The sequence below is a fragment of the Miscanthus floridulus genome, chromosome 8 (assembly GCF_019320115.1).
Source record: "Miscanthus floridulus cultivar M001 chromosome 8, ASM1932011v1, whole genome shotgun sequence".
Lineage (NCBI taxonomy): Eukaryota > Viridiplantae > Streptophyta > Magnoliopsida > Poales > Poaceae > Miscanthus > Miscanthus floridulus.
In genome coordinates this window covers 179738226-179764948 of record NC_089587.1, presented here as the reverse complement: position 1 = coordinate 179764948, position 26723 = coordinate 179738226, and the positions used below count along the sequence as shown (strand labels likewise).

The following is a 26723-nucleotide window of genomic DNA, read 5'->3' as shown; positions in this document are numbered from 1 at the left end:
GCATTGAGTAGAAACGATCGGCGAATAGTCCGATCAACTGATCGGCGATGGAGTCCATGAACCAAGCGGTCTGACCAGTTGATTGGTGGAGAAGTCCAAGCACCAGGTGATTCGATCACCTGACGATGATCCTGCAATACAAACATGTAGAACTGGTAGTACATGACACACAAATAAATAAACTCCAGAGAAAAATCAGCAATGGTGATGAAACAGCGTATGCAGTTCGGCGATCAGTTGGCGTGAAAATATATTTATGTTTAATATAAACCGCCCGAACAGTTAGTGTGTAGCTGAGTCTCTAGCCCTAGCTAGCCTATAGTCTATAACATCGAGCGCGGAGCCCATACACGTGTAGGAGGAACAGGCGTGACCAAGGAGCCGCTGCCGACCACCCATAACGCAGAGCGCGGAGCCCGTAGCACGTGTAGGGAGGAGCCGGAGATAGGGCTATCTCTGGAGGCGTCCGAGCATCAACGCGACTGTTCGGGGGTTCAGAAAATCGTTTGGAGAGCAAACATGGAGAAAACAGTTCGGAGAAACATTATAGCGATATACGAAGATTGGAGAATATTTAGAAGAATATTAAAGCGTGACTTAGCTTTGGACGGAGCGTCTGATCGGCGGCGTACGTCGTTATCTGGTCGGCGTTGACGGCGAGCTCCTAGCGGGCGGTGAGTTGTTGGTGAAGGCGACCTCGGAGGTGGTTCCGAGATCGGATCTGCTGTCGTGGTGGCTGGTGTATCAAGCGATGAATCGTCGCCGTGGACCGGCATGGATCTCCACGAGATTGATGACGAGAACGTGCTGTTGATTTGAGGTCCATCTGGCTCACCATGGATCAAGCACACACCCCTACCTGGCGCGCCAACTATCAACAGAATATGCTCGGCAGTCCACCGAGGGGTATCCCGCGATGGTAGATTTGTCGGTGGGGGTACGCGTAATCAGGAATCGGATGGTGACACAAGGCGCAGAGACAGCGATTTAGATAGGTTCAGGCCGTCTGGTCGACGTAATATCGTACGTCCTGTGTCTTTGGTGTATTGTATTGATCTGTATGTAGATCCGATCTGATGGATCTGTCCGCTAGGGAACCCCTGCCTCTCCTTATATAGTCTGGAGGGACAGGGTTACAAATAAAGTAGCCTATTTGGTACTATACAATAGCTTGCGGTGCACGCCGAGCAGCACCGTGTACGTCTTGATCCTGTAGGCCGGGCCACCTCCGATGATGCGGCCCATGTCTTGTCATGAGGATACCGGGGGGAGGGGCATACCCCCACAATTGCCATTCTCAGGGCTCTTGGGTGGTATGGTAATGTCACACTATACTGTCAGTACCACTAACCCTGTCATTGCTGAAGTGGGAAATGAAGGTGCAACGACCATCGAAGGAGCAGGTGAGGCACATGCTGCTGGGAAAAACAAGAGACGCCTGAGAAGCTTCGCGTAAAACGCCAGTAGAAGCCCACTACGAAGTACATCTATGTCAACTATCTAACAATTCTTTGCTGACAGCAAGGGCTTGTCTGGAACAAAGGAATGCAAAATAGACGAATTGGAAAAAAAACTAAAATAGGATAAAGTGGCTAGTGAAAAACTATAGATTCTAAAACACAGATGTTTGGAATGGTTGAGAGAAGATACAGGAATCTGAGCAAGCATAGCAAGAGTGAGAGCAAAGATTATTTCCCTTGGGTTGTAATGGAGTTTTTATTTTCTATGTTTTGCACTGCTATGATTTGTTTTCCTTTGGAACGGAACTCAAATTTGCTTAAATGTATGAGCATTGTTACTCTCCAAGATTTCAGAAATTCATAATAGACTTCATCCCAGTGCGAAATTCAAATATGTGTATGATCTAGAAATGTCGTGTCTATGATTACTACGCACAGAAAATTTCATGATCTGAAAAGTATGTAGAGTAGATGTGTCCTGCACCATATAAAAAGAACTTAAATCTTTCGGTTTCTGTGCATGACATATCTACATTAAACTCCTTCTCCTAATATTATTTTCATGCAAAAATTAAACATATATTTTTTTACCAACACCTTAACCAAGGTGATTCGCCGACGCACGCGAGGGCTTCCCCTAATATTATTTTCATGTAAAGATTGAACATATATTTTTTACCAGCGCCTTAACAGGTGATTCGTCGACGGGCGCATGATGGACTAGTTCTTTTTTATTCCGATATCATGAACGGTCACTCTCTCAACAAGAGAAGTTTCTCTTATTATTACATGACCCATGTATTACAAGGGCTCTTCCCCGTGTTCTGTTATTTTGCGGTTACACAGCAACTGATAATAAAACAACTAAACCTTAGAAAGGGTTGGCGCAACCCATATGTAGCCATGGGTCTGCACATACCCCATCCTCTTGCTCAACTCGTCGGCTTCCTGTGGTCCTCGGGTTCCCGGCTTGTATGGAACGGACTTCAGCTTGCCGCCATCGACGTCGTGAAGCAAAGGAGTGAAGATTTCCCATGCAGCCTGAGACCAACAAACACACTGTCAGAATAAGTAATCCACAAGGATGCCCATTGCAAAGGAAGTACGTATGCATGGTCAATCACAAACCCTCAGTTCATCTCGGCGAACAAAGTGCTGCTGGTCTCCTCTTATCCTGTGAAAACATAGCTATCGGTAAGTATACCATGACTGAAGAAGAATTATTTTATCCAGAAAGTTTCAGGGAACTGAATGTGCTGGAAACAAATTTAGCACTAGGATGGAACATCACATACGTGTCCAAGATGAGACGCTCATATGCTTCTGGGATTTTTACGTCATTGTACCGCAACCCATAGGATAGATCCAGTTCGCTTTGTTCAGTTGCCATTTCCAGTCCGGGTTTTTTGACCTACAAAAGTTCATTCTTTAGACATTTTTGACCGACAATTCTGCTGTGCCTTTTTCCTTTGACCAAAGTGGAAAGTTCAACAGCTAGAGTTTACAGAAGTAAATGTATGTACCGTTAATTTCATATACATGGCTTCTGATGGCTGCAGGCGTATGACAAACTCATTCCTTCCCTGTTTCTTGCCTATAAAAGAGAGCACAAAGCATTAGTCGTGTTCAGTACAAACAGACAATTTTAAATGGAAATTTGGTGATTAAAACAAAATCATTCAAGGTAGTAATAACAAGACAAATCAAGTTCTCAGGAGGACATTGGTAAATAACAGTCAGAAGCACTTGCAGGAACAGACTTAATGATAATACATTTAAAATGTGAAAACACATAGGGTGCGTACATCTAAAAATGTCACCAGGAGCATCCTTGAATTGCACACGTATCTCTGCTTTCCTAGAATTTAGTGCTTTACCAGCCTTGAGAATGAATGGAACTCCTGTATGACAGTCATTTGCATATAAGTACAAAAATAAAAATTGCAACATTCAGAGGTATGACACTGGCATATGACGCAAGTGGGAATTATCAGGTTATAAAACAACATGGAGGTTCGATTAAGGAAGACTGCATAGCTTGACAATGGGAACAATAACTCATCAAGTAATATTTACCCTCCCATCTTTCATTGTGCACCCTCAGTACAACAGATGCATAAGTAGGGGTGTTGGAGTCATCTGGCACAGTAGGGTCATCCTTGTAGCCATCATATTGTCCGATGACTACCTCTTCATGCTTTATAGGCTCCACCGATTGCAGAACCTAGCATTGGTTATAAAAAGTTAACTCGTAAGCAACAAAAAATGACAGATAACACAGGATTCATAATCTAGTATCACATCAAGAAAGTTTAGAGGCTGGTTTCCTGTCAGTTGATAGAATAAAAAGATGCAAGAAGTAAGAACCTTGACTTTTTCATCTCTAATGTGCTCAGGTTTAAGAGAGACAGGCTTTTCCATAGCCACCAAACAGAAGACCTGCAAATTAGAGTGAGTCATACCAGAGCTCTCTCCAGAATATAACATTGCTATATCTATGATGAATGTAATTACAGGTATCTGCTGTGTCTGTTCAGAAGATTAGCACTATTGGTGATGATACAAAATATTGGGTTGTCCCCAATCCCCACACTAAACAAGTGCTACTCTAGATTGAAATAAAAAAGTAAATGTTTGAAAAATCACTCATAAACCAAAGACAAAAGAAGTTCATAAGGATATATTTACCTGCAACAAGTGGTTCTGAATGATATCACGAATGATTCTGTATCAACAAAAGTGGAGTCAGATTCGAGTATTTTGCAATAAGATAAAAAGCAACACATGGAGGCCCTCCAAGTGACAAAAAATAATGATAATGATTGCATGCCCTCTCAAAAGTCAAAACTAAACCGCACAAGTATAGGAGCAACATTTTAAATTCAGAAAAACAATTGGAAATAAGTAAAAAGAAATTGTCTTCCAAGGAAAAAAACAATATAAACCAAGCAGTTCGTGCTCCCCCCCCCCCCCCCCCCCCAAAAAAAAAAAAACTATAAAGGGCACATGATCAGAGGACCTATTAGGGGCAGTGGCGCACCATTTATACAATAAAAGTATAGAACAGATGCTTTATAACCTAACCATATGTGCTTACAACAATTTTTTATGCAAAGAACAACCATGCAAGAATGTAGCCACTTCCAACGTACCCATATTGATCAAAATATCCTCCACGTCCATCGGTTCCAAAGTCCTCCTTAAATACAATCTGCAGAATTGATTCATTACATGCAAGCACACAGGTTATGCACAAAATAATCACAGAAAATTCCAGCTTTCTGACATCAATTTTATTCAATTCTTCAGACAAACTGACAAAGATGTGGTATCAACTTATAACATCCAACCATGATATATAAAGAAATAAATTGCTGTAACCACCTAGGTAAGGATCTTACCTGTACGTTAGCTATGTTATCACGATTCCAAAGAGGCAAAAATAAGCGGTTTGCAAAACGAAGCACGAGCTGCAAACATGACAATATGAGAAACAGTTGCATATACAAAGCATATACCGTTCACTGTGGGTCACACATATTACCAAGTTTTGGACAAGCTCTTTTCCCAAATAGTGGTCAATTCTATAGAGTTGTTCTTCTTCAAACAGCTGGCCAAGTTCAGCACTCAGTTCCTCTGCAGAGTCCAAATCCTTTCCAAAGGGCTTTTCAACAATAACCCTTGTCCAACCGGTGTGTGAAGCTGAAAGTACAACATGAATGGATAATTCGTATCACAGATTTTTAGCACAACTGCCAATAAAAGAATGGGGGAAAAAGCTAGTATGAAAAAACTCCAAAATTATGTGAACTTCAGAAAATAGTTATCTTTCTTAATTATGTGTGAAATTTTGATGCCAGAACATTGAGTGTTTCCAGAAAAGGCCCCCAAAAAAAAACTACAGGCAACATGAACTTTCAAAGGAAAGATCTACATGAATAGCATATTAGCATTTGCTTTACTTTTCATCAGCCTCGCTGAGCAATGTAGAGAACTATTGTGCTGAAAAGTTGAGAAATACTTGAGATGAAAAACTTGGACTTATGAAGAAGATACAGAAGATTAGTTCTTTATTTCCAAAAAAACACAACTAAGCTTTTTAGTCACAAGCAAATTGGAATAGATACAAATGAAACCTACCACCAACAAGGGAGAAAACTTATATAAGAATATAAAAATGCATCTTATCAACTATTGGTTCTTTATTTCTCAACAAAGCCAACTACTTCCTACATTTAAAGCTATTTTTTTACTGGACAGCTTCATTAATTTCAGGAAAGTTCAGTAACTTACATGGATTCATGCAATACGATCTTATCATTTTGCATACTGATGGGTAGACTGATGGAGGCAATGCCAAATAAAATAATCTGCGATAGCTTCCTGATTCATTGTTTTTTGATGTTTCATACTCAGAGATTGCCTTGTTTAATAACTCAAATCCTTCCCCACTGTCATAGGAGCCACTAACATATTTAACCTGTAAGAAAATTTAACATGATTACAGCAGTCAAGAGTTATCAGAATTCAGGAGCTATACAAAATATTAGAAACTTACTAGCTGCAAAAATTGAGAAAGATGTTCATCTGAAGCTCCCTTGAGGTATCTGCAGCAATAGAGCATTTATATATTCAAATAGAGAAAGAATGATGGAATATTTCCACTGTACCAAAATAGGAGTAAACAGGGCAAACAATTTATATAGAGGTAACGATTCTGTACATGAATTCTTGTATCATTCAAGGAACATAGATCTTACCCACGGATGCGTTCTCTTAATCCATCATCAGAAAGATTTGATCTTGCGTACCCAAATATATGGACTTCTCCAGATTGCAGAAATCCCTGTAGATATGAACAAGGCAGCGAGTAAGTTTCACAAGTTTGTACATGCGCCAACCTAAGACGCTTATATGCACATATTACACTTTACAAATGCAAATACATTTATACTCTCATGTTCTAATATTTTCAGTTATACTGTGTACTACTGATATAACCAAAAAAAGATGGATCAAACTTTGCACTTGTTTCCTACTGTTGCATTAGAAGTTTGTAATTCTCTTGAAATTTTCGATTATACTGCTAGTGATGATTAACTTACCTGCTGGAAAAGGTGAAAGAGTGCTGGGAAAGTTTTCTTCTTAGCAAGGTCTCCAGAAGCACCTAATACAATAATGGACAAGCAACCAGACTCTGAAGACAGTTCAAGGTCCTTGAAACTTGACAGGGGAGAACTAAAGCTATTTCGTCCAGATAATGGGGAAGATTCAGACGACCCTCCCGACATGATGAATTGTATAGTTTTCTTCTCCCCTCAGATAAAAACCTACAAAAGCTGAGAAGGTACTATTAATCACACATTTTATATGATCAACTAACTAATTTAGAATCTATCCAACAAATTTGGTATATACAATGCTAATGAAGAAAATCACTGCAGAAGACACCCTAACAGGAAAATTTGTTACAAAGAACAGAACAGAAAAAAGGATAATAAAAGGAGTACAGTTTGGTCATGACGGCAAGGCGATCCTAAATCAACATTGCTGAAAAAGACCATGGAGCTCTTGTGATTGATAAGTTGATAGTCAGTTTATACTGAAGATACTACTTTTAAAGTCAAAAAAAAAAATCTGAATTCTAGATTTTTTGTTAAAAATGAAATTCTAGAGAAGTTGTCCCCAAATATACTAGAGAGTAATTAACACTGGATGGGCTATTAATTATCAATATATGCCCCTATGAGTTTATATTCCCTTTTTTTTAAAAGGACAGCAAAAGCTTTGTTGTTGACAACTCAACAAGCTTGCCGCACTGAGGAAAACTAAACACATGCTAACCAAAACACTAGACCATTCACTCAAAAGAACACAAACTAAACAAGAATAACCAAACATAACAACTGCAACGGGGAGGAATTGACTAACTCACAACTATAAGTTTATATTCTAGGTAGGAAAATTATCTCTATAAAAAAAGAATCAGTCAGACTGGCCTCCATCATATTTAGGGGAAGTGAAATCAATAAAAAGGATTGTACATATATCATAGAAACCTAAAGTTACTATGTTGAGCATGGTAATTATCCTACAGTAAAACTACAGTTCATGCTGCATAGCTGAAAAATGGATACATTGAATCATACTAAGTAGGAACTGACACTTTGTGCTCCCTCAGAAAGAAAAATTCTCCATATATACCTTTAAATATGCTAAGTGCAAGCGAGTTCAAATTACGCATGTATTCAAATCTCAACCTTCAAGATTATAAAATATCTTGCTTTTTTTGCAGTAAGCAATTTGCTTGTAAAGTTTTTGTTATGTTAGGAAAACTGAAAGCATTACAATGTGACACCTGTATTCGAGACAAAATATACAATGTGGCACTCAAGTAGCCTGTGAACAGTAAGGAAACAAACTTTGACGCCATTACAAAAAGTTCTATCTGAAGCCAAAATGCACAACTTTATGAGTACAACTTATTTTTAATAAACATTAACGGATTTGTTTGTTACCCATATTTTGGCAGTGAATTCTAAGAGAAGGAAAAACAATGAGAGGATTGCATGAGTAACTAATGACTACGACGTGTGAGAAAATGTTTCTGCCGATCAGAGGTACAAAGAATATATTAAGTCGCTATAAAAGAACAAATTAACAAACATGTATCATTAATGATCTCTTATACATCAGAAAGTTACGGTAGAAAAGGAGACGAGAGGATGAAGAGATCTCGCAGACTACAATACAAGATTAAAGTAGCTGATTTTTATTTATTTATATTAAAAAAAAGTATCGTCCCCAACGACTCCTAGGAACAGAGCAGCCGCAACAACCAACAATCACACGATCCCTGAAGATGAACTAAACGATTTCTACTGCACGCAGTTCTTTTCCCAGAAAGGTACTCCGAATAATGAAAAGTAAACTAAAATCATAACCCACGAACAAGTAGGCATCGAGAGAAGACTCTACGACGGGCAGATCCACAGAAACATAAACGCACGGGAATGAAGGAGAACTGACAGAGACGAGGCTCCCTGTCCGGCGATCACCCAAGAACGCAGAACAGAAGGGTCGCAGCAGCCACTGAGGCTGTGGAGAGGCGCAGCGCGGAGCGGAGTAGGCGGCAGCCTCTGGCGAGGTGAGATTTGACTTTGCGATTGACGAAGGGAGGGGGAAGAGGGGAGGAGGGATTTGTAAGGATGGATGGATGGAGGGAGGGATCCAACTGCGCTGCGCCACTGCCTTCCCTTTCCCTCCGCCGCTTTTATACCCGCCGACTCGCGTCGGCCCCCCGGCGGCCTCCGTCCGTCTCCGCTCCAGTCCCCGGTCCGCTTTTCCTGTTGGCTGGGTTGTATTTGGCGAGTAAGCTACGGCTTATAGGCTAATGAACAGTATTTTTATTTCAAATTCATTAATAATGTCTTTAGCCATAGCTTATAACCTGATCAGTCCAAACAAACAGGGCGGTTGACCTGCCCCCCCCCCCCCCCCCCCCCCCCCCCCCCGACGGCTACCATCCACCAACCCTGCTTTCATTTTATCATAATCTCTTTCATTCGTATAAAGAGGAAATAAGTGGGAAGTTTAAGAGGAAATTCCTATTTTTATTTAGTGCGGGGGTTTTAGGTGAAAATTATATGACGAGTAATGATTGACGATGGCAATGCATTACTAAAAGCATAGCTTCCACTCAAATACCACCCCTGAAAGTGTTTGTGGTAGTTTGTACTCTAAATTTGTATTCTCTTTCTCACCAAAACTCTCCTGCTCCCAAGAAAACAAATAAATATTGTTCCATCCATCCCTTAAAAAAAGAAATTCTAGGTTTAATTCTAGTTTGATGTACTTTAAAGGAAAAATATATCAACATTTATGTCTCCAAATAGATTTACTATAAAAATACATTTTATAATTAATCTAATAATATTTTTTATATAAAAAATGGTAGTACATTTTCGTATAGACATGATTATAGTTAAAATTGTTGAACTTCGCGAGAAGTGAGAAATATATTCTTTTCAAGAAAGAGGGAATACTAAAACTTCTAGCTCTAAACTCTCATTTGCTCTTTTCAGCTACCGCAACCAAACTTGTATTTATGTGGCGAAAGGGTGTTTATACTCGGTTGATGTTTCCTCTTTGAGTCTATGTCATTAAAAAAGATGGTCTAATCGTCTATGTCCCTAAAAAGTTCGATCTATGGTCAGTGTCCAAGCTCGAAAAACTTTTTTCTCTCACGCCATTCTGTCTATTTGCAGCACTAACGGTGTGAAATGTGGGTGACAAAGGACTTGAATGCCCCTGGAACTTTTGTTTCTCGTCTGCCACTCAACTGAGGTCATTTTCCAAAGTGAAGAGCGGCTACCAGTACCAGGAGGCGTACGGCGGAACTGGCGTAGGAGGGTACGACGCTCACTACGGTGGTGGCGCCGCCGCCGTTCAGAAGCACGGCTACATGCAGGACGTGTACGATAGCGAGACTGAGAGCAAGAGCGACGAGAGCGACTGCGAGGAGGCGTTCCCGCCGCGCGGCGGTGTGCAGCACAGCTACGGGGCGTACAAGCAGGAGAAGCACGGGGCTGGCAACCTCGGGGGCGTGCGCCGCTACGAGTCGTACGAGACCCGCGAGGACGGCGGGCGCCGCTATGAGTCCTACCAGAGCACCGTCCAGTACACCGGCGGCCGCGGCGGCTACGCTACGTGCTCCCCGTTCAAGAATCGCCACCTCCTTCGCTACGGCGCGTAACGCTCTGATACAGTTGTACCAGATGCACGTACCTATACCTACGTCTTCCTATATTCGTATGCCGTGTGGTGTGTGTGTGTGTGTCTAGAGAGAGAGAGAGAGAGAGAGAGAGAGAGAGAGAGAGAGAGAGAGAGAGGCCTATGCCGCTACTTGGTGGATCTTGTGGTTGCTGATGCAACAATCCAAATATCTAAAAATAAGATGTAGTACTTAATGCCACCTTGGGATAATAATGTATGATGATGAAACACTGATAGCTGTTTTGTACTTTTGTTGTGAGCATGTTTAGCTGTCTATATTAATATGTATTCAGACTAAACTTATATTATCCTATATATATTCAGACTTGTGCAGTTTATCCATGTTTAGTTGTCCGCATAGATCAGTCCTGCACACTGCTCAAAGCAAGCATAATACAGCATTAGCTAGCACACTAGATTTAATCATATTAGATAATGTAAATTTGCACAAACCAATGGCCACAAAAATAAAATATTCTCAACTCTACTACTTTCTACTAGAAACATAAAACCTCTACTAGATCACAGAGATGACTACAATACTACATACAACACAATTTAAACAATCCAACATGGCTTGCCTTGGCGGGACAAACATATCTGGCTAAGCAATGATTCAGGGGTCTGTCATTCAGATATCTGGCTAGAGCATGAAAATAAGGAACTGAATGCACAAGAGCTGTTCCAACGCAATCATTTGTATGTTAAAACAAGAAAAAGAAATGACAGTATCGATACTGCATTTGGCCAATACGACAAAAGAGAGTATCTCCGAAATCGTGCTAGGCTACTTACATAAGAGCTACTCTCGTACAGAGAAAAAAAAAACAAGTGAAAAACTAAGAAGAGTAGAAAGGAGATTGATCCTGTACAAATTTTGGTGGTGTGATCCCATGCGCCAAGTAATATGCTTTCTCAGCATCTGTTAACCTTGTTTGAAATATCCCCCATTCTTTACGACAGCGTGCTCTAACCTGGAACAGACAAAACAGAAAGATAAAATCATTTATGCATTCTCACGGCAAACAGTACGAGAAGTGCAAAATATGTAAAATTAGTAATTGTTAGTTAGCTTACCCCTTCCCATGGCGCTTTTCCATTCTGTGCCTTGCCCTGACAGGAATGGATGCTACAGGATCAGAATTCACCGATGCTACAGGACCATGCACAAAATGAGATGATATTAATAGTCTGGCATACCTGGTTACCAAGCGATGGGCCTCCTCGCAGTCGCTCTCGTCGCTCTCGCTCTCAGTCTCGCTATCGTACACGTCCTGCATGTAGCCGTGCTTCTGAACGGCGGCGGCGCCACCACCGTAGTGAGCACCGTACCCTCCTGCGCCACCACCGTAGTGAGCACCGTACCCTCCTGGTACTGGTAGCCGCTCTTCACTTTGGAAAATGACCTCAGTTGAGTGTCACATGAGAAACAAAAGTTCCAGGGGCATTAAGTCCTTTGCCACTCATATTTCACACCGTTAGTGCTGCAAATAGACACAATGGTGTGAGAAAGAAAAGTTTTTCGAGCTTGGACACTGACGATAGATCGAACTTTTTAGGGACATAGACGATTAAACCATCTTTTTTAATGGCATACAAGTAAAAGACTCTTCCTCTTTACATTTTCAGAGACAAAACAAGACAGCCAAAACCATAATTGATCCAGATCCAATCCCACCACCACGCATGTATTCATCTCAGGTCTTGCAAATCTTATCGTGGTTCAAGTCACATCTGATGGGTAGCAGTGCCCCGTAGCAGAGTTTCACCTGGCACGCAGAAAGGCACGGATGAATGCTCCGATCATATACACGGCATGGGCCTGAATATTGAATGAATAGAATAAAAGGGCTGAAAAAGATATCTTGTTACTCGAGAAATAGAAGAGGCTCGAAATACACGATGCCCTGAAGCAACGTGGCTCATCATGTGGTTATATGGAGCCGATGGTATGCTCCACAACCCCAATTTTTTTTATAATTTGACTCTTTTTTAAAGAAAATTTACGTTTGGCTTTCAAGAAGACGTAATCTCATCTTTGGATCATGGGGGTCGACGCCAGGACTCATGGCGTCGAGGTAATACGTTTCGGCGCCACAGATTTTGATTTCGGGGTGCCTGACCGTACACAACAAGCATCATCCTAGATGACATTGATATGACTGGTACCTCGATGTCAGAATACATGATGCCTAGCTCAAAGCCATACATCTTGGCGCCGCGGCGTCTCATATCTTGGCGTCGAACCTGGGCACGCACCCGCGCGACGGGATGGGTACACGGAGACACGGCCACGAGGCGGAGTGCGGACTGTGGCGAGCAGCTGCTGCATGCGCCCCCGTCCCTCGGGACGCGTGGCTGCTGCATGCGCCGCAGATCTTTTTGTAATTATTTACTCTACAGCCGATGAATCAGAAGTATCCTGTAGCCTGTAGACAAAAGCGCAAATCAAGTAGTAGTAGGTTTGGCACCTGTAGCCTGTAGATAGTTAGGCTATGTTTAGATTCCAAAAATTTTTACTCTAAGGGCAGTCCCAATGCTAGAAACTATGTATAGTTTCTATACCTATTAATTTTCATAGACACTATGTATAGAAACCATGGTTCTAATGGATAGTTTCTACAGAACAATTTTTTATCCAATCATATACACTCTTTCTCCATTCGCTACCAATCACATCCCTTCGTGTCTTGGTTCTCGTGTAGACATGGTTTCTAACTTAGACCCGGTTTCTATGATTTTTGTTCTCTCTCTTCAATAACTACCTTGCCACATCAGCAAAATGCTTAGGTGGCAGTACAATTAATGCCCATAGAAACTATAGTGGTTTCTGCATTGGGAGTGCCCTAAAGTGTTACATTGAATCTTGTGACACATGCATGGAGTACTAAATGTAGACGAAAAACAAAACTAATTGCGCAGGTGGATGAGAAATCGCGAGATGAAACTTTTAAATCTAATTAGTCCATAATTAGACACTAATTACCAAATACAAACGAAAGTGCTACAATAGCCAAAACCAAAATTTTTTATCAACTAAAAGCGCCCTATGTGAAAGCATTAACACACATTCAATGTGGCTTCTGGGGCAACAGATAAGCATGGAGAATATCAATGTGTGCCTGTATGTAGTCTGTACTATTTCTTGAGAAGTTGAGATTATTATTCTATATTTGATAACTTGTTATATAGACATGGTGGTCTGTACACTGGGTGATATTTTCACTGTTATTCCTTATAGATATATGTGTGCTACTTAGCTGTTAGTTCACTGCTAACAATATCAAGTAGTTTCTGGGCAAAGTAATCCTGTTCACATATTGCAGTTGTGGAAGGTCTGCCTCCGATTCGTATAAATGGTTACATGGAGCCATCTTTTAGGCTTGTGTCCTGTTTTACCAAGGCATAAGTTGACTTGTCTGAATTTGTTACATCAATTGTATGCTGATCTGCTAAATCTGTAAGAGTAGACTAATAGTCCCCAAAACTTGTAAAGTTGTCGTATAGCTTATTGATTGCACCACTTGTTTCTTGTGGTAGCTGCCAATTTGATTCTTCTGTATGTCATGAAAGCTTTTCTTTTGGCTTTATATGATGAGGGAGCTATTAATATGAGTATTTTTAATGCCAAAATCAATGGTTACTTTTAATTCCTTTCTCTTATACAAAGCTACACCATTAATACTAATAGATACAAACTACATTGGTGTACAGTGTACAGTGTACTGTGATTGAGGCCCTGTTCGCGTGTCCTTAGACCCGGCTTGATCCGCTTCTTTTTTTTATCCGGAACTATGTTTTCCTCTCACAGATTCATCCAAGCGAACGGGCCTGATTGGAGTACATGAATGTGTGTCAATGCTTTCACTAGCCTATCTCGCCCTGTTCGTTTAGACTGGTTTGGCTTTAAGCCATGACTGAAAGTACAGTTGGCTGATTTGGTGTGAGAGAAAAATATTGTTCGTTGGCTGATAAGTCATGGCTTATAAGCCAAATACGACCCATCGAACATGCTGTCTATCTATAGGCTACAGGTGCCAAACTTACTACTACTTGACTTGCGCTTTTGTCTACAGGCTACAGGATACTTCTGATTCATCGGCCACATGCAGCAGCCACACGCCGCAGTCCGCACTCCGCCTCGCGGTCGTGTCTCCCGCACCCATTCCGTCGCGCGGGTGCCATGTATTCTGTGGCGCTGAGGTCAGCATCAACATCTGTGGCTCCGAGCTCGGCGGCATGTATTCTGGCGTCAAGGTACCGGCCACATCAACACCACCTAGGATATCCTACTGTGCACGGCCAGACACTTTGGAGCTAAGGATCTGTGGTGCCGAGACTTGTTACCTCGACGACATGAGTCCTGGCGCCGATCTCTAGGGTCCAAATATAAGTTTAAGTCTTTTAAAAGGTCAAAAGTAAATTTTCTTTAAAAAAAAGCTAAATTATAAAAAAAATTAAGCCAAACACAACCTCCAACCCCTGCCTCCTGTCCCCAATGTCCCTCCACAATCGGCCAACGAGGCCATGAATCCCATGCCCCTGCAGGCGCAGCGCTTGCCGATGCCGTTAGCGCTAGCGGCCTAGCCCACGCGCAGGGACTTCTGGGCCGCGGTCTCGTCGGCGACAAACGATAGGAGCGTCGGGTTCCCACAGGTGCTGGGCCGCAGATTGTACCTGGCAGGCAAGTCGGCACGTCGAAGTCATCACACAATTCACACCGGCCGGCCCCTGCGACATTCAGGAAAGAGTGTTGCCTTTTGCTGTGCGTAGCGATTTAGATCTGTTTGGCACCGTTGCTCTTGTTGGGAGGAGTCCAATCCCAGAGGATGAAATAAAAAAAAAAATTACCTCCGTCCCAAATTACAAGTCGCTTTATTTTTTTAGTACATATATTTTACTATACATATATATATAAAATAATAATATGTCTAGATATATAGCAAAATGAATGAAACAAAACAAATCAAAGTTACTTATAATCTGGAATGGATGGAGTAGTAATTTTATCGGCTCTTAGTTCATTTCTAAAAGCGATAAAATAGCTCCTAGCTAGAGTGCAAAGTATTGTTTCTTTTATTATAATATGGGATTATGACCATATGTTACACTAAAATGATGATTATACTCGTGCATCGCAACATAAACAAAAATAAATAAATAAACCACGATTTTGTATTCTTTGTTTTCATCTCTTGAAAGTGCTCCTCCATATGGATAAGATGGCGTGGATTAGTGATGAGAACACGAAATCTTATCCGTTTCTCTTGTTTGGCTTCTCCTAGGAGAGCGTAGAGAATTATATATGCTGAGACCCACACCACAAAATAATACTCCTATAAATAAATAAACAATTAAAAAGTATTATTTCTTTCCCGTAAGGCTGTAACCCCGTTTTACGTCTATTCTACGCATCTCCATGTCCATTAGATCTCATTGAGGTCCGACCTTCTCTGCCAAGCTTCTAGTCAAGTTTTTGGTTTATCCGTAATTAAGCGAATTGAGAGAAGACGGAGGTGTGTGAAGTCATGATTACCGGTTCCTTTGCGCAAGGTTCTTAAACTTCTACTCTCTCGGTCCCACAAAAACACAATTCTAACGAGTTGCAACTACCATGGATCGATAGGTGTCAGAAAAAAAAATAAAGGTGGATAGAAAATTACTATAGTACCCCTTAAAGTTTAAGGATCACAACTCTCTTTTGCGACCGAAAGCGACTGAACGAAAGAGAGGATTGTGATCGGATTGAACAAAGGCATTATAGTAATTTCCATCCATCCTTGGTAGTTACGCCTGGTCTTATATAATTGCGTTCTTTGTGTTACGAAGGGAGTACAGTGAAAGGTCATGCGTGAGCTACGGGGCAGCCGGTCGTGAAGGCTCGCACGCGTACATTCTTGGACACAGGAAATCCAGGCAGGTCAGCTGCTCAGAACCTGTCCACGTACGCTAGGATCGGAAACCTCCCCAGTCCAAGAACAGAGAGATGCAGAAACACCAGAGCTTACACTGACACTAAGGGCCCACTTCTGTTCCGTGGACCCACACATCACTCAGCAGCTCCCGAGTCCCGACCACCAGATAAGCTGCAAGCTGCTTATCTTCTCCCGTCCCCTACAACTGGAAGGAACACGCCCGCGCCAGCCAAACAGAGGAGAGGGGATCCCGCATCCATGGAGGTGGTGGGCGGCGTGTCGCTGAGGCCGGCCGGCGCGTATCCGGGCCACCCTATCACCCGTCGACGTAGGCGGACGCCTCGCTCTCAGGGCCGCAGCGCCGCGGAGCCAGCTGCTGCCGGCGAGGCGCGCGCTGGTAGTGGAGGCCCGGGGGAGGAGCTGGTCGGAACGGCAGATGCAGCAGCAGCGGCGCATGCCGCAGCTGCCGAAAATCGAGGACGACGGCAACCCGCGATTCGTCATCTTCATCCGCACCGCCAATGTCCGTGGCTAGCTCTAGCTGCTGTTCCATCGCTCGATTGGATTGGATTATTGCTGCTACCCATTTGGTTCCATTCTGCAAATTCTCGATGGCGCACGACCAGGATTTGTGATTTTTTTTTTTTTGGTTTAGCGCAGGTCTACTTCTGGTACCCGCTCAACATCATCACGGGCGGGACGACGGCGAAGATCATGCTCGCCGCCAAGGACAACTTCCTCGGCAAGTACATCTACAAGGACACGCTCGCCAGGAACCTCGCTGCCGTCATTTACAAAGTAATCAACGATCAAGCGCGAGCTCTTTGCTTCATAGTTCACACATTCTTAATGGCCATCCAATCTTACTAGTATTTGCATAGACCATATGTAGGCATCCACATGGCCAGTTGGCCACACACTTGTTCTTGCAGAAAATCTTACTGGTGCTAATAATTAACAACTGAATTGTTTTACTGGTGCTAGTAATTAACATCTGAATTGTTTTGCTGTGTATTCCAATGTATGTATGGAAAGGATGAGGATGAGATTATAGACACAGCGAAAGAGCAGTACCGTGTGCTGAAGACCGAAAATGAGTTTCGGTATGGCTACAAAGTTGTGGTAGTTTCTCAAAACTTAATCGCAGAAGCCTTAGTTGTTTGAGTAAGTTTTGTATTGGCCAATTTGATTTACTTGTTATTTACATGAACAGGAGAAAGGGAACCTAAGGTCTGCTCTGACGACAAGCAATGTGATTGAAGTATGTTTCCTTATTTTTTTTCTCGAGTTCTGTCACAATTCCATAGACAAAACTAAAACGACATATGCTTTTATACGGAGGTGGTAGCAAATGTTTGCATTTGCATGTTGAACATCCTGGATTCCTGGCTAGTCCTTAACAGTAAGATTACTTATCTCAGCTTCCAAAGAAAGACGAGCTCAAAACTGTGGTTGACAAGGTGAAGGATTTCTTCGGCGATGTAACTGCTGGTGCCAAAGAATCCTTTGCACAGATAACAGGGTCTGCTGTCAGCAAAGAGGAAGAGGAAGCAGAAAGCAAACAGAAGTTCCGCTCCAAGAGACGAAAGAAGCAGCGGAAATCAAAGGAGGGCCTCAGTAAGTACGCTGAAACTGCTTCACTATTGCAGTGTCACTTGTTTAAACCCTATCTCCATCCTTCTTGTAGCTAGTGATCTAATCACGTGATCTCCCGTTTACATCTTTCAGAGACGGAGAAATGATTCAGTCACTCAGCACATTGTCAGACAAGTAAAGCATCGGCTGCAGTTTCGCTATCCATGTCCTAGAGCTGCTCTGTAATTTCTCCAGCTTCCAAATTTTTGCAAAGAGACAACGTGTAACTTTTCTTTTGAGAATCTACGTACAGCGTGTAGCTTTCTTGCGACTAATATGTTTTGCCTGCCTTCTCACTAAATTTCACAAAATTCGGTGAAGGGATGAAGGTTACTCTTTGTTTTTTTAATATATAGATTTTGCTATGCATTTAGATATACATTGTTTACCTATATAATAAAATCTACGTACCTAGAAAAGCTAAAGCAAATTATAATTTGAAATAGAGGGATTACACCTGTATGTTAATTTGAACTCTGGGAGGTTTGAAAGTGTGTGTGGTTGTACAGTGCTGATATGGATTGCATCATATTCAACTGAACTCTCTGTACGTGTTGTGTATCAAAGCACATTATGTAGATCAAAAGGGCACCGGACTGTCAAACTAGTAACTTAAGGATAATGAAGTTCAGTTGTACATTATGTAGCACATTCTATAAACTCTTGGGCATCAGTAAGACTGCTTTGACTTACTGAAGCCCTGCTTTGACTTTCACCAATACAGCATTACTTATTTGTGTAACGCTTATATCTCACTCTCCCTGACTCCCTGTAGTCATCGAACTTCTGATCTGATCACGATGGATTCTGGTTTACATCGGTGCAGAGACGGAGAAGTCATTGTGTTCCTCAGCAAATAGCTGGGGTCGTCAAATAAGTGAAGCACCATTTTGCCAAGTGCCAGAGTTGCTCTGTAATTTGATGTCTCAGGATTGTTTTCATTTTTTATTAAGGGACAGTGTGTAACCTCCTTGCATCTGATGTGTCTGGTTCCTTCTCACTAAATCAAAAAAATCGGGTGAGGTTACAGCTGTATATTCGATTTCATTTCTTTCAAGTTTGAAAGAGAGTGCCTGTACAACATGGTTATGAGATTTGTATATGGAGTTGCAGCTGAATTCCCTTCAAAAGGCGGGATTTGTACAACGCGTTGACGAGGTTGCGGTCCGAACCAGCCACCTTGTCATCAAAGTGCACGAAAGAGGAAACACACACATTCGCTACGCGTGCCACCGCAGTTCTCGACGTATCTGTTGCCGGTGGGCGGCGCGTGTTCAGGAGCAGAGAGAAACGAGTGGAGATACACAGCACAGAAGTACAGAACCCCAGCTTTATTTGCAGCCGTCGTGATAGGTGGTGAATTCAAGGTGTTGAATGCGCCATACCACGGTCCAAAACAGGTCAATTCAAGTAAGTTCAATGCTCAGATCATCTCAGGGTTCAAAAACTACAAACATCCTCGTCTACAGAACACGGGCATCATTCCAGACCATAGTTCCAAGAATACTTGAGTTGTGTTCAATCCTCCCAACAAAATGAAAGTGACCTCCCATCATCCGCCCCCTCCACGGCCCATCAATCTGGGAGCTAAGATCTACGATGCAGGTAAGAGCGGCTGCAGCTCGTCATCTTATGCTCTACCTGTAAGCAGTCACTATACTTACCGATCCAAGCATGTTATGTGTTTCAGGTATGGCATCTGTCACTCTGAAATCTGAAACTTAAATTACTTGAGATCTTTTTATTATAGATTGTACTAATGTCTTTTCATGATTTGTTCCTTTATTGTCAAGCTGGTGAGAAGTGACCTTCATGACCAATGATGACTGAATAACTGAGATGTACATAACCCTGTAAATAAATCAAAAATATATTATTCTGTATCGTCTTTGGCGGACAGCTATAGACTCAGGTACAATGTTGGTTTTCAAGGATACCTTCTTCAGGTGCGGGAAAATGCATGATGAGCACCTGAATAATATTTTTTTTAGAATTTCAGGGCCAAAAAACCCCGGCCATTGCATTATCACAAGGACCAGAGTTAACAGGTTTAAGCATTCGATGATCCTCACCCAACAGATTATTACAATCAACTCCAACTCAACTCACTCCACCCTTTCGCCACAAGATAGAACCGATAACACTGAGAGGATTACATATTCCACTCCTTTTCGAAGTTCAGAAAACTGATCCAATTCCCAGCAGTAGCATCCAGACTCTGATCTGAGGCATCCACCAGTATCTTCTCCACCTCCTCTGGAAACTTCTTCTCCTTCCAGTCCAAAGCTGATTTGTATAGAAGTTTATCCCAGTCGTTCTTCACCTGGTTCAACCAGTCAACCTTGGGCAGCTGAAAGCCAGCTTCCTGAGTTTTTCCAGCATCAAACTTAGTTCTGGTCTTTTCTCCATCGGGCACAGCAACGTCCAGCTTGTGATCATAGCTAAGATCGAGCGCAGGAGGGAGAGTACACTCCTCCAGACTACACCCTGAAAATGAGTATCATTTCTTAATTTCCAAAGCCCCCACAGGGCAGCAGCACAAATCATATTGTCTACTGCAAATCTTTTATTGCTAATCCACATTAGACCTAAAGATAGAAAGTCAGTCCCTACTCTCCTGCCTATTACTTCAGAAATGTCAAGCCAAAGCTGCTTGGCCACCACACGTTCAAAAAATAGGTGATTCACAGACTCTGTCTATTACACGATTCAAATCTAAAGGGGTGTCTACTGAATTTAAATTGAGCAGAGGCTGTCAAACAGAATCTGGTTTGCTGAAATCTGGCTTTCATAATTGGCCCTTCTGTAAATACGTCCGTGCCTAGATCATTTTCCCCCTCTGTCTGTCGGCAGATGGCACGCTGATGAAAAATGCAGTGCAGTGCCTTCAAGGGTGTGGTCCAAATCTGTTTCACTTTATTTGCAAAATCTGTTGCCCAGGCTGAGCGTAATCTGCATCCATCTGATGAAACGCACATGCAGACACAAAGAAAGTGATGAGACACGCAGGCTTTTCCTCGTTCATCCCATGTATCCTGAATCCCTGATGCAGCGGTAGTCGTCCAGCTGTAGAACTTGTCCAACTGGAGAGGCTTTTCTTTGGGAAGCATCTGGAAATAAAATTCTCTGGAAGAACAGGGCAGAAAGCACTGTTGAATTTCGTATAAGTACTGTGAATTATTGCAGGATGTACAAACGTTCATAAAAATTTGGTTGGGTCAACCTACAGCTGTCCAAAGTCCAAACAAGCATGGGCAAAACAACAAAGGCCCTGTTTGGATTCTAAAAATTTTCGATCCAAAATGCCAAATGTCACATCGAATCTTGCGGCATATGCATGAAGTACTAAATATAGATGAAAAACAAAACTAATTGCACAGTTAGGTGAGAAATCGCGAGACGAAACTTTCGAACCTAATTAGTCAATAATTAGATATTAATTACCAAATACAAACGAAAGTGCTACAGTAGGCCAACTGTACCAAACCCAAAAAATTTTGGGAACTAAACGCGCCCAAAAACAGATTACAAACAAGCTTTGAGAAACGGGAACATACTCCGTAGCTCAGTAAAAGGACCTGACATCAAGGGCAGAGAGTAGATTTTCTGCGACACTTTAAACAGCGTGTCGATATATACAGTGTGTGATACAGTATATTCATTCAGGAATACGACAGTGCCATTGCAGTTGCAGGCGTACGGGACTACAGGCACAGACCTCGTCCCGGTTGGGACACTTGATTTGGATACCCTACATTACTGTAAAAATCCGCGGAGTTGGCAGCTGTGAAAGGTAGAAGACGAAATTGTTCAGACAAAGAAAGATAGAAGATGAATTCAGATTCAAAGTAAAGGGCAGAAAAATAATCATAGTGTCAGGATTCACTCCAATTTAATACGGCCACTTGCCGCAAATTGCTGAAGTCGGCTTTGCTTTGTCTAATCCCTATAACCTGTTGATACTGTTAAAGTCAGTTACAGCTAGCAATGCTGTGATTGTAACAGTTCATATTACAGGTATAGTTGAAACAATAAACACCGAAAAGCATCCAGTGGTAATTTTGGAAAGACAAAAGCTTAGCACTATTCAGCTGTTGAAAAGAATAATAATGCCCTAAACAAAATTACTGCTTGGTAGCAAAATTACCACACACACAAAAAAAAATGGCTCACCCAAACCAGGTGTCATACACTCATACAGGAGCATGGTTCACTCCTCCACCTGGAGCTGGAACCAGCGCATCGGAGAGAACTGTGGCTGGCATCTTCTCTTGGAACAAAGCCGTGGCCTAGGTTGTCAGGTTGTCAGGTATTAAGGCAACTAACCTCGTAGGAGTATTGGTAAAAATAACTTCCACCAACATGGAACAAAAATCCCATTATGGTAAAAGTTAACCGCGTCCCTAGGATCCATCTTGCTCACCCATTTCTTTAATTAATCAAACAGTCGAAGCACTCTCCCCCTCCCCCATTTTTCAACGGTTGGTAGACTGTAAATAAAAGCATAAACAAATAGCTAATGGCCCCTCAACAAGCTAGATATTTAAAAAATCCTGGAGCAGAACCAAACCTCTCTCTCCTCCCTAACCCCAGCCGGTGTGCTGCTGCGGTTGCCCCAGCAGCTACTGGAGCTCAACCATCCAGCAGTCTTTTCGTTTGGCTATGGCTTATGGTAAATAATTATAAATTTTTAATTAAAACAATATTTTTCTCTCGTACAAATCAGCCAACAGTACTTGTTCATAAACCAACAACAATATAAACCAGCCAACCGAACAACCTGCAAACTCCAGGGCGCTAGCGGTTCGTTGATAGAAACCCTCCTGCTTCCCTTCCTGCACACCACATCTCAATCTTTGCCGCGACTTCCCGATCTGCGGTACTTCCGGCATCGCGAGCCGAAGTTTGCCACCGATCCATTAGGTCCTTTGCATTCCTTTTCCTCCAGCGCCGGCAAAGTTTCCATCTTTTCGCCAACGGACTTGAGAAATGGGGTGCATGACGCTCCTTGGAGTAGACGCAAGCTTTATGGAAGGTCAGATTCTTGTTTTTCATCAATCCATTAATGTATGGAGCGGATCGGCTGTTGAATCGGGCCCTGTTTCTGTTTCATTTTCGTTCATATATAAGTTAAAAATCTCTCTTTCTTTTTACTTTATCTAGTTATTAGATGCGTATTGCTTCCTATTTGTGTAACTTCCAATTGGGTATATGCATGTTGTTTGATTTGAATTCGTCGATTCTCGATAGACATCCTTGTTTCTGTTTCTTATTCTTAGTTTCGTTCATATATTTTTTTTAAAAAAAATCTCTCCTTTTCGTTTTACTTTATTTGATTAGATGCGTATTTCTTTCTATTTTATATAGCTTTCATTTGGGTATACTGTGTGCCTTTTGATTTGAATGAATCGATTTTCGATTAACATGGATCTCAATAGACCTCGTAGTCCATTCTCTCTCTTTTCTTTTCTTTTGAAGGATAAAGAAGTTCATTGTTACATACACACTCCGATCTCCATTACGATTTTTGGTCCTTAACTACCCAGATTTCTGAGCATGCCCTTGATTCTGTTTATGCAGATTTCTAGTATATCTTTTTTTACTAGACTTTCAAAGGACCAGTTGTCTTGACGAAGTACTTCATTTCCAACAAGCAATCAGATAAAACAAAAGGAGCAGCTTCAAGCCTTCAACAGAGCCTGCAGCTCCAGTGATTGGACTGACCAATATTTGCACTGCTGAAATTGAATCCATGGGTAGAGGAAGAGGGAGAGGGAAGAAGCTAACCACTGTCAGGAGCCATGAAGACAAAGGTAGCAGTGGTGAAGAAGTTGTGCCTGCAAAAAAGAGGAGGGGAAGGCCCCAAAAGCGCTTCGCCAATAAGATCGATCAAGCAGATGTTGAAAATTTTGTAGAAAAGGTCGATGGCGACCAAGAAGAAGTTGATGATGCCAAGCTGAAGAACAGCGCTGCAGCCGGTGGTAACAAGAGAGGCAGGCCGTTGAAAGAGGGCTCTAATATTGTCATAGAAGATAGTAACTCTATTGTTCGATCAAGCAGTGATGAATCAACAAGGACCAATGGATTCAGGCAGATTGGGAGCCGGCGGAAAAACAAGCCCCGGCGAGCAGCAGAGGCAGGACTAGAATGCAAGTGAATCATCCCTGTGGTTTTCAGTACAAGGTAGCATCCAATTTTTTTTGCTATATTGTCATGTCTAGTAGCTCCCAGTGCTGAAAAACAAAACACATGTCATCTGGCGCTCCCTGCATGTCGGGGTTGGGATCCTCGGCCTCCAAATCGTTCTTGTGATGATCCTTGTTCTCGGTTGACTTGGCATCCTTCTTAAACTGAACCAGAATAATGGTCATGTCGTCCCTCATTACACAACTATTAGGCCTTCTGCAGTGTGGTCAGAGAGTGATGCCCAAAAGAGGAGAGAGAGTGTTTGGGCATCACTCCCAACACTGCAACAAGTGGTGCTTGTTTTGATTGGGGCCAGAAAAGTTGGAAGCGGTGAATCTTCATTCACCCGGTGCCAAAACATAAACAATAATTGTTCACTGTAGCGCTGTCAGAAAGGGGAATTTTCCATCGCGCGAACGAAGAAGGCAACGAGAGTATTTTATTGGAACTGGGTCCCAACCGTAGCAGACGGCATCGCTCCCAAAAATTTTCCACACTACAGCTGAGTGGGCAGCGGTGCCTATTACTGTACAACGGGCCCATTTATTTTGGGGCACCGCTCCCACACTACAGACGGCCTTAGCAGCAGCAATGCAAACTTGCTTGCAGATAAAGCGCAAATCAGTCTCCCCCTATACACAATCGTGCCATATGTCAATGAAATGGGCGACAACCCAAATTGAAAACAAGAAGCAGGAAACTCACTTCTAAGAGATATGGGCGAATCTTCAGGGCGATGCGCTCATGTGTCAATATATATGGGCATGCAGCCCGAGCCCGTCAGCCCGGCACGAGGCCCGCTTTTTTTGGCCCGACCCAAGCACGGCCCGGTCCAGTGACCAGCGGACTCGGGCTGGCACGGCCCGAGGGAGCAGGCCGTGCCTGTGCCTTACCCCAGGCACGTGGGCTGACACGGCACGACCCGCAATTTAGGGGAAGCCCGGTGGCAGCCCGGTGCCTGGCCTGTTAAGAATCCCCACTTCCCAGCCCAATATTATTCCTAACCCTAACTTCCCCAGCACACCCCCTCCCTCCCCATCGTGCGGCTGCGCTGCACTCGCAACGCGCGCCTCGCTCGCCTTTCGTTCCCCACGCCTCCCCCAGTCGCGAGCACCGCGCCGCCTCCTCCTCCCTCGATTCCCCCTCTCTCTCCCGGGCTGAGCATCACGATGGAGGCTCCCCTCCTCCCTCGAGCCTCCTTCTCCCTCAAGCCTTGGCGAGCACGACGGCAGCGGCTCCCCTCCTGCGGTCCTGCCTCGCCGTGGAAGGTGGCGGCGCCCCTCTCGACTCCACGCCCCCCGCGCGCCCGACCTCCTCCACGGCGGCGTTGACCTCCACCTCCTCAACGCTCCATTCCGCCCCCTACAGGCAGATCTCCGGCGACTGCGGCATCCTCGAGCTCGCTGTTCGTCGCCGCGGATTTGGCACCGAGCACCTTGGGGTGAGCTGCGAGCGCCCCCTCCCCGCCCCCCCTCTCTCTCTCTCTGCTGGCATTTGGTAGGCCTCAGGCCGGCCCGTCCTGCTAAAAAGGTCGTGCTCATCGGGCCGGCCCGGCACGAAAAGTGGCCCATAGTGCCGTGCCTGGGCCGAAGGCCAGGCCCACGTGCCTGAGAGGCACGGCCCGCAGGGCACGGCGTGCCGTGCCGGCCCTGATGGCATCGTGCCATGCCTGGCATGGGCCCATGCCGTGTCGGGCCGAGCCGGCCTGTTGCCCATCTATATGTGTCAACCACTTCCTGCAGGTAAAGCAAAACACAAGAGCAAACAAAATAACTGTCATATGGAGAAGATGAATTCTGCATGGAATTTTGGACAAGGGAGCAAGTATAATAATACAAGGAAACATCTCTGTTATTTTTACGGGAGAACTTACCATATCCCATTACTTGCTATAACAAGAAATTCAGTATCCTCAGTTATCTCCACCTGCCAACAAGGTCATATTCAATCATATCACAATACATAAACAGCAAATGACTTCCACAATAAAACTCAGTTACACTTATAGTTTTCATCCTAGGTTCACAAGTCACCACTTGATCCTTAGGAAGCAAACTTTTGTTCTGCTTAAACACATAATCACCTAAAAATAATGTGCGACACAGCCAATTATAGTGCAAAAAATTGTGTGCAATCATCCAGAAAGAACTCAGACAAAAATATACCGATTGATCTTGATATAGGTAATGTCACAAAAGGAGGGTTGTTCAGTGCTACTAGTCCTCCTGCCCTATGCTCAGGATTTCTGATCTTCCACCAATCATTGAACTGAATCCTCTCACTTTCATCCGCATCACGTGGTACATGACTGTGGGTCAACACCATTGTCTTCGGATACAATGGAAATAAGCAATATTTTAGGCTCCACTTGTGTGCATTTGTTATGACAAAAGAGAATGCTAAATTAGGTACCAGCAAGAAATTTGACAAGAAAATAGTCAAAATACCTGTCCGTTCACAGAGAGTAAGCACTGGGACAAGCATGTCGCCGCCGAAGCCGTGCACTGGGGGGCTGAACGGGAGCTGCGACGTGGCCGTTGTCGCCGCGTCCAACGCCGGCGATCTGCCACTGGATGCCTTGTACGAGATCCTGCTGCGCCTTCCGGCCAAGGCGCTGTGCCGCCTGCGCACCGTGTGCCGGTTCTGGCGGTCCGTCCTCTCGGACCCGCAGTTCGCGGCCGCGCACGCCGCCCGCGGCCGGGACCGCCGGGAGCCGCCGCTTATCATCGCCGGCTTCTACTCCAACGCCTCC

The 26723-nt window shown here is 43.4% G+C and overlaps 2 protein-coding genes and 1 pseudogene across 3 annotated transcripts; 1 reads left to right on the top strand and 2 right to left on the bottom strand.

Annotated features, from left to right (window-relative positions):
• Window positions 1-2190: 2190 nt before the first annotated feature.
• On the bottom strand, window positions 2191-8713 carry LOC136477632 (glucose-6-phosphate 1-dehydrogenase, cytoplasmic isoform-like). 2 transcript variants are annotated; one of them, XM_066475844.1, is made up of 16 exons: window positions 8490-8713; window positions 6566-6799; window positions 6221-6306; window positions 6019-6067; window positions 5754-5940; window positions 5005-5162; window positions 4862-4930; window positions 4613-4671; window positions 4149-4185; window positions 3828-3899; window positions 3537-3684; window positions 3266-3361; window positions 2984-3054; window positions 2756-2871; window positions 2589-2634; window positions 2191-2501 (listed from the first exon to the last, which is right to left on the bottom strand). In XM_066475844.1, exons 2-16 carry the CDS (start codon window positions 6749-6751, stop codon window positions 2325-2327), a joined length of 1557 nt encoding a protein of 518 aa, XP_066331941.1. In that variant the 5' UTR covers window positions 6752-6799; window positions 8490-8713; the 3' UTR covers window positions 2191-2324. The 2 variants fall into 2 exon arrangements, with proteins under 2 accessions (XP_066331941.1, XP_066331943.1); XM_066475846.1 differs by having other exon boundaries at window positions 6566-6790.
• Window positions 8714-16393: 7680 nt separating this feature from the next.
• LOC136474157 (protein HHL1, chloroplastic-like) lies at window positions 16394-18060 on the top strand (annotated as a pseudogene).
• A 5800-nt stretch (window positions 18061-23860) lies between these two features.
• Window positions 23861-26448, bottom strand: LOC136470246 (probable protein phosphatase 2C 21; the record flags this gene model as incomplete). Its single annotated transcript, XM_066468154.1, has 8 exons — window positions 23861-24182; window positions 24555-24603; window positions 24677-24717; window positions 25694-25707; window positions 25845-25891; window positions 25972-26054; window positions 26137-26299; window positions 26419-26448. Coding segments are annotated over 8 exons (621 nt in total), but the record flags the coding sequence as incomplete, so codon positions are not given.
• Between the last annotated feature and the right edge of the window lie 275 nt (window positions 26449-26723).

What these genes read in the sequence shown, in the direction of transcription:
- LOC136477632 (XM_066475844.1), bottom strand. Translation starts at nt 6,751, where the DNA reads ATGTCGGGAGGGTCGTCTGAATCTTCCCCATTATCTGGACGAAATAGC. An exon ending in TTCAGAACCACTTGTTGCAG is followed by an intron (nt 3,900 to 4,148) that starts GTAAATATATCC and finishes TCTAATTTGCAG; the next exon opens with GTCTTCTGTTTGGTGGCTAT. An exon ending in CCATGTATATGAAATTAACG is followed by an intron (nt 2,872 to 2,983) that starts GTACATACATTT and finishes GAACTTTTGTAG; the next exon opens with GTCAAAAAACCCGGACTGGA.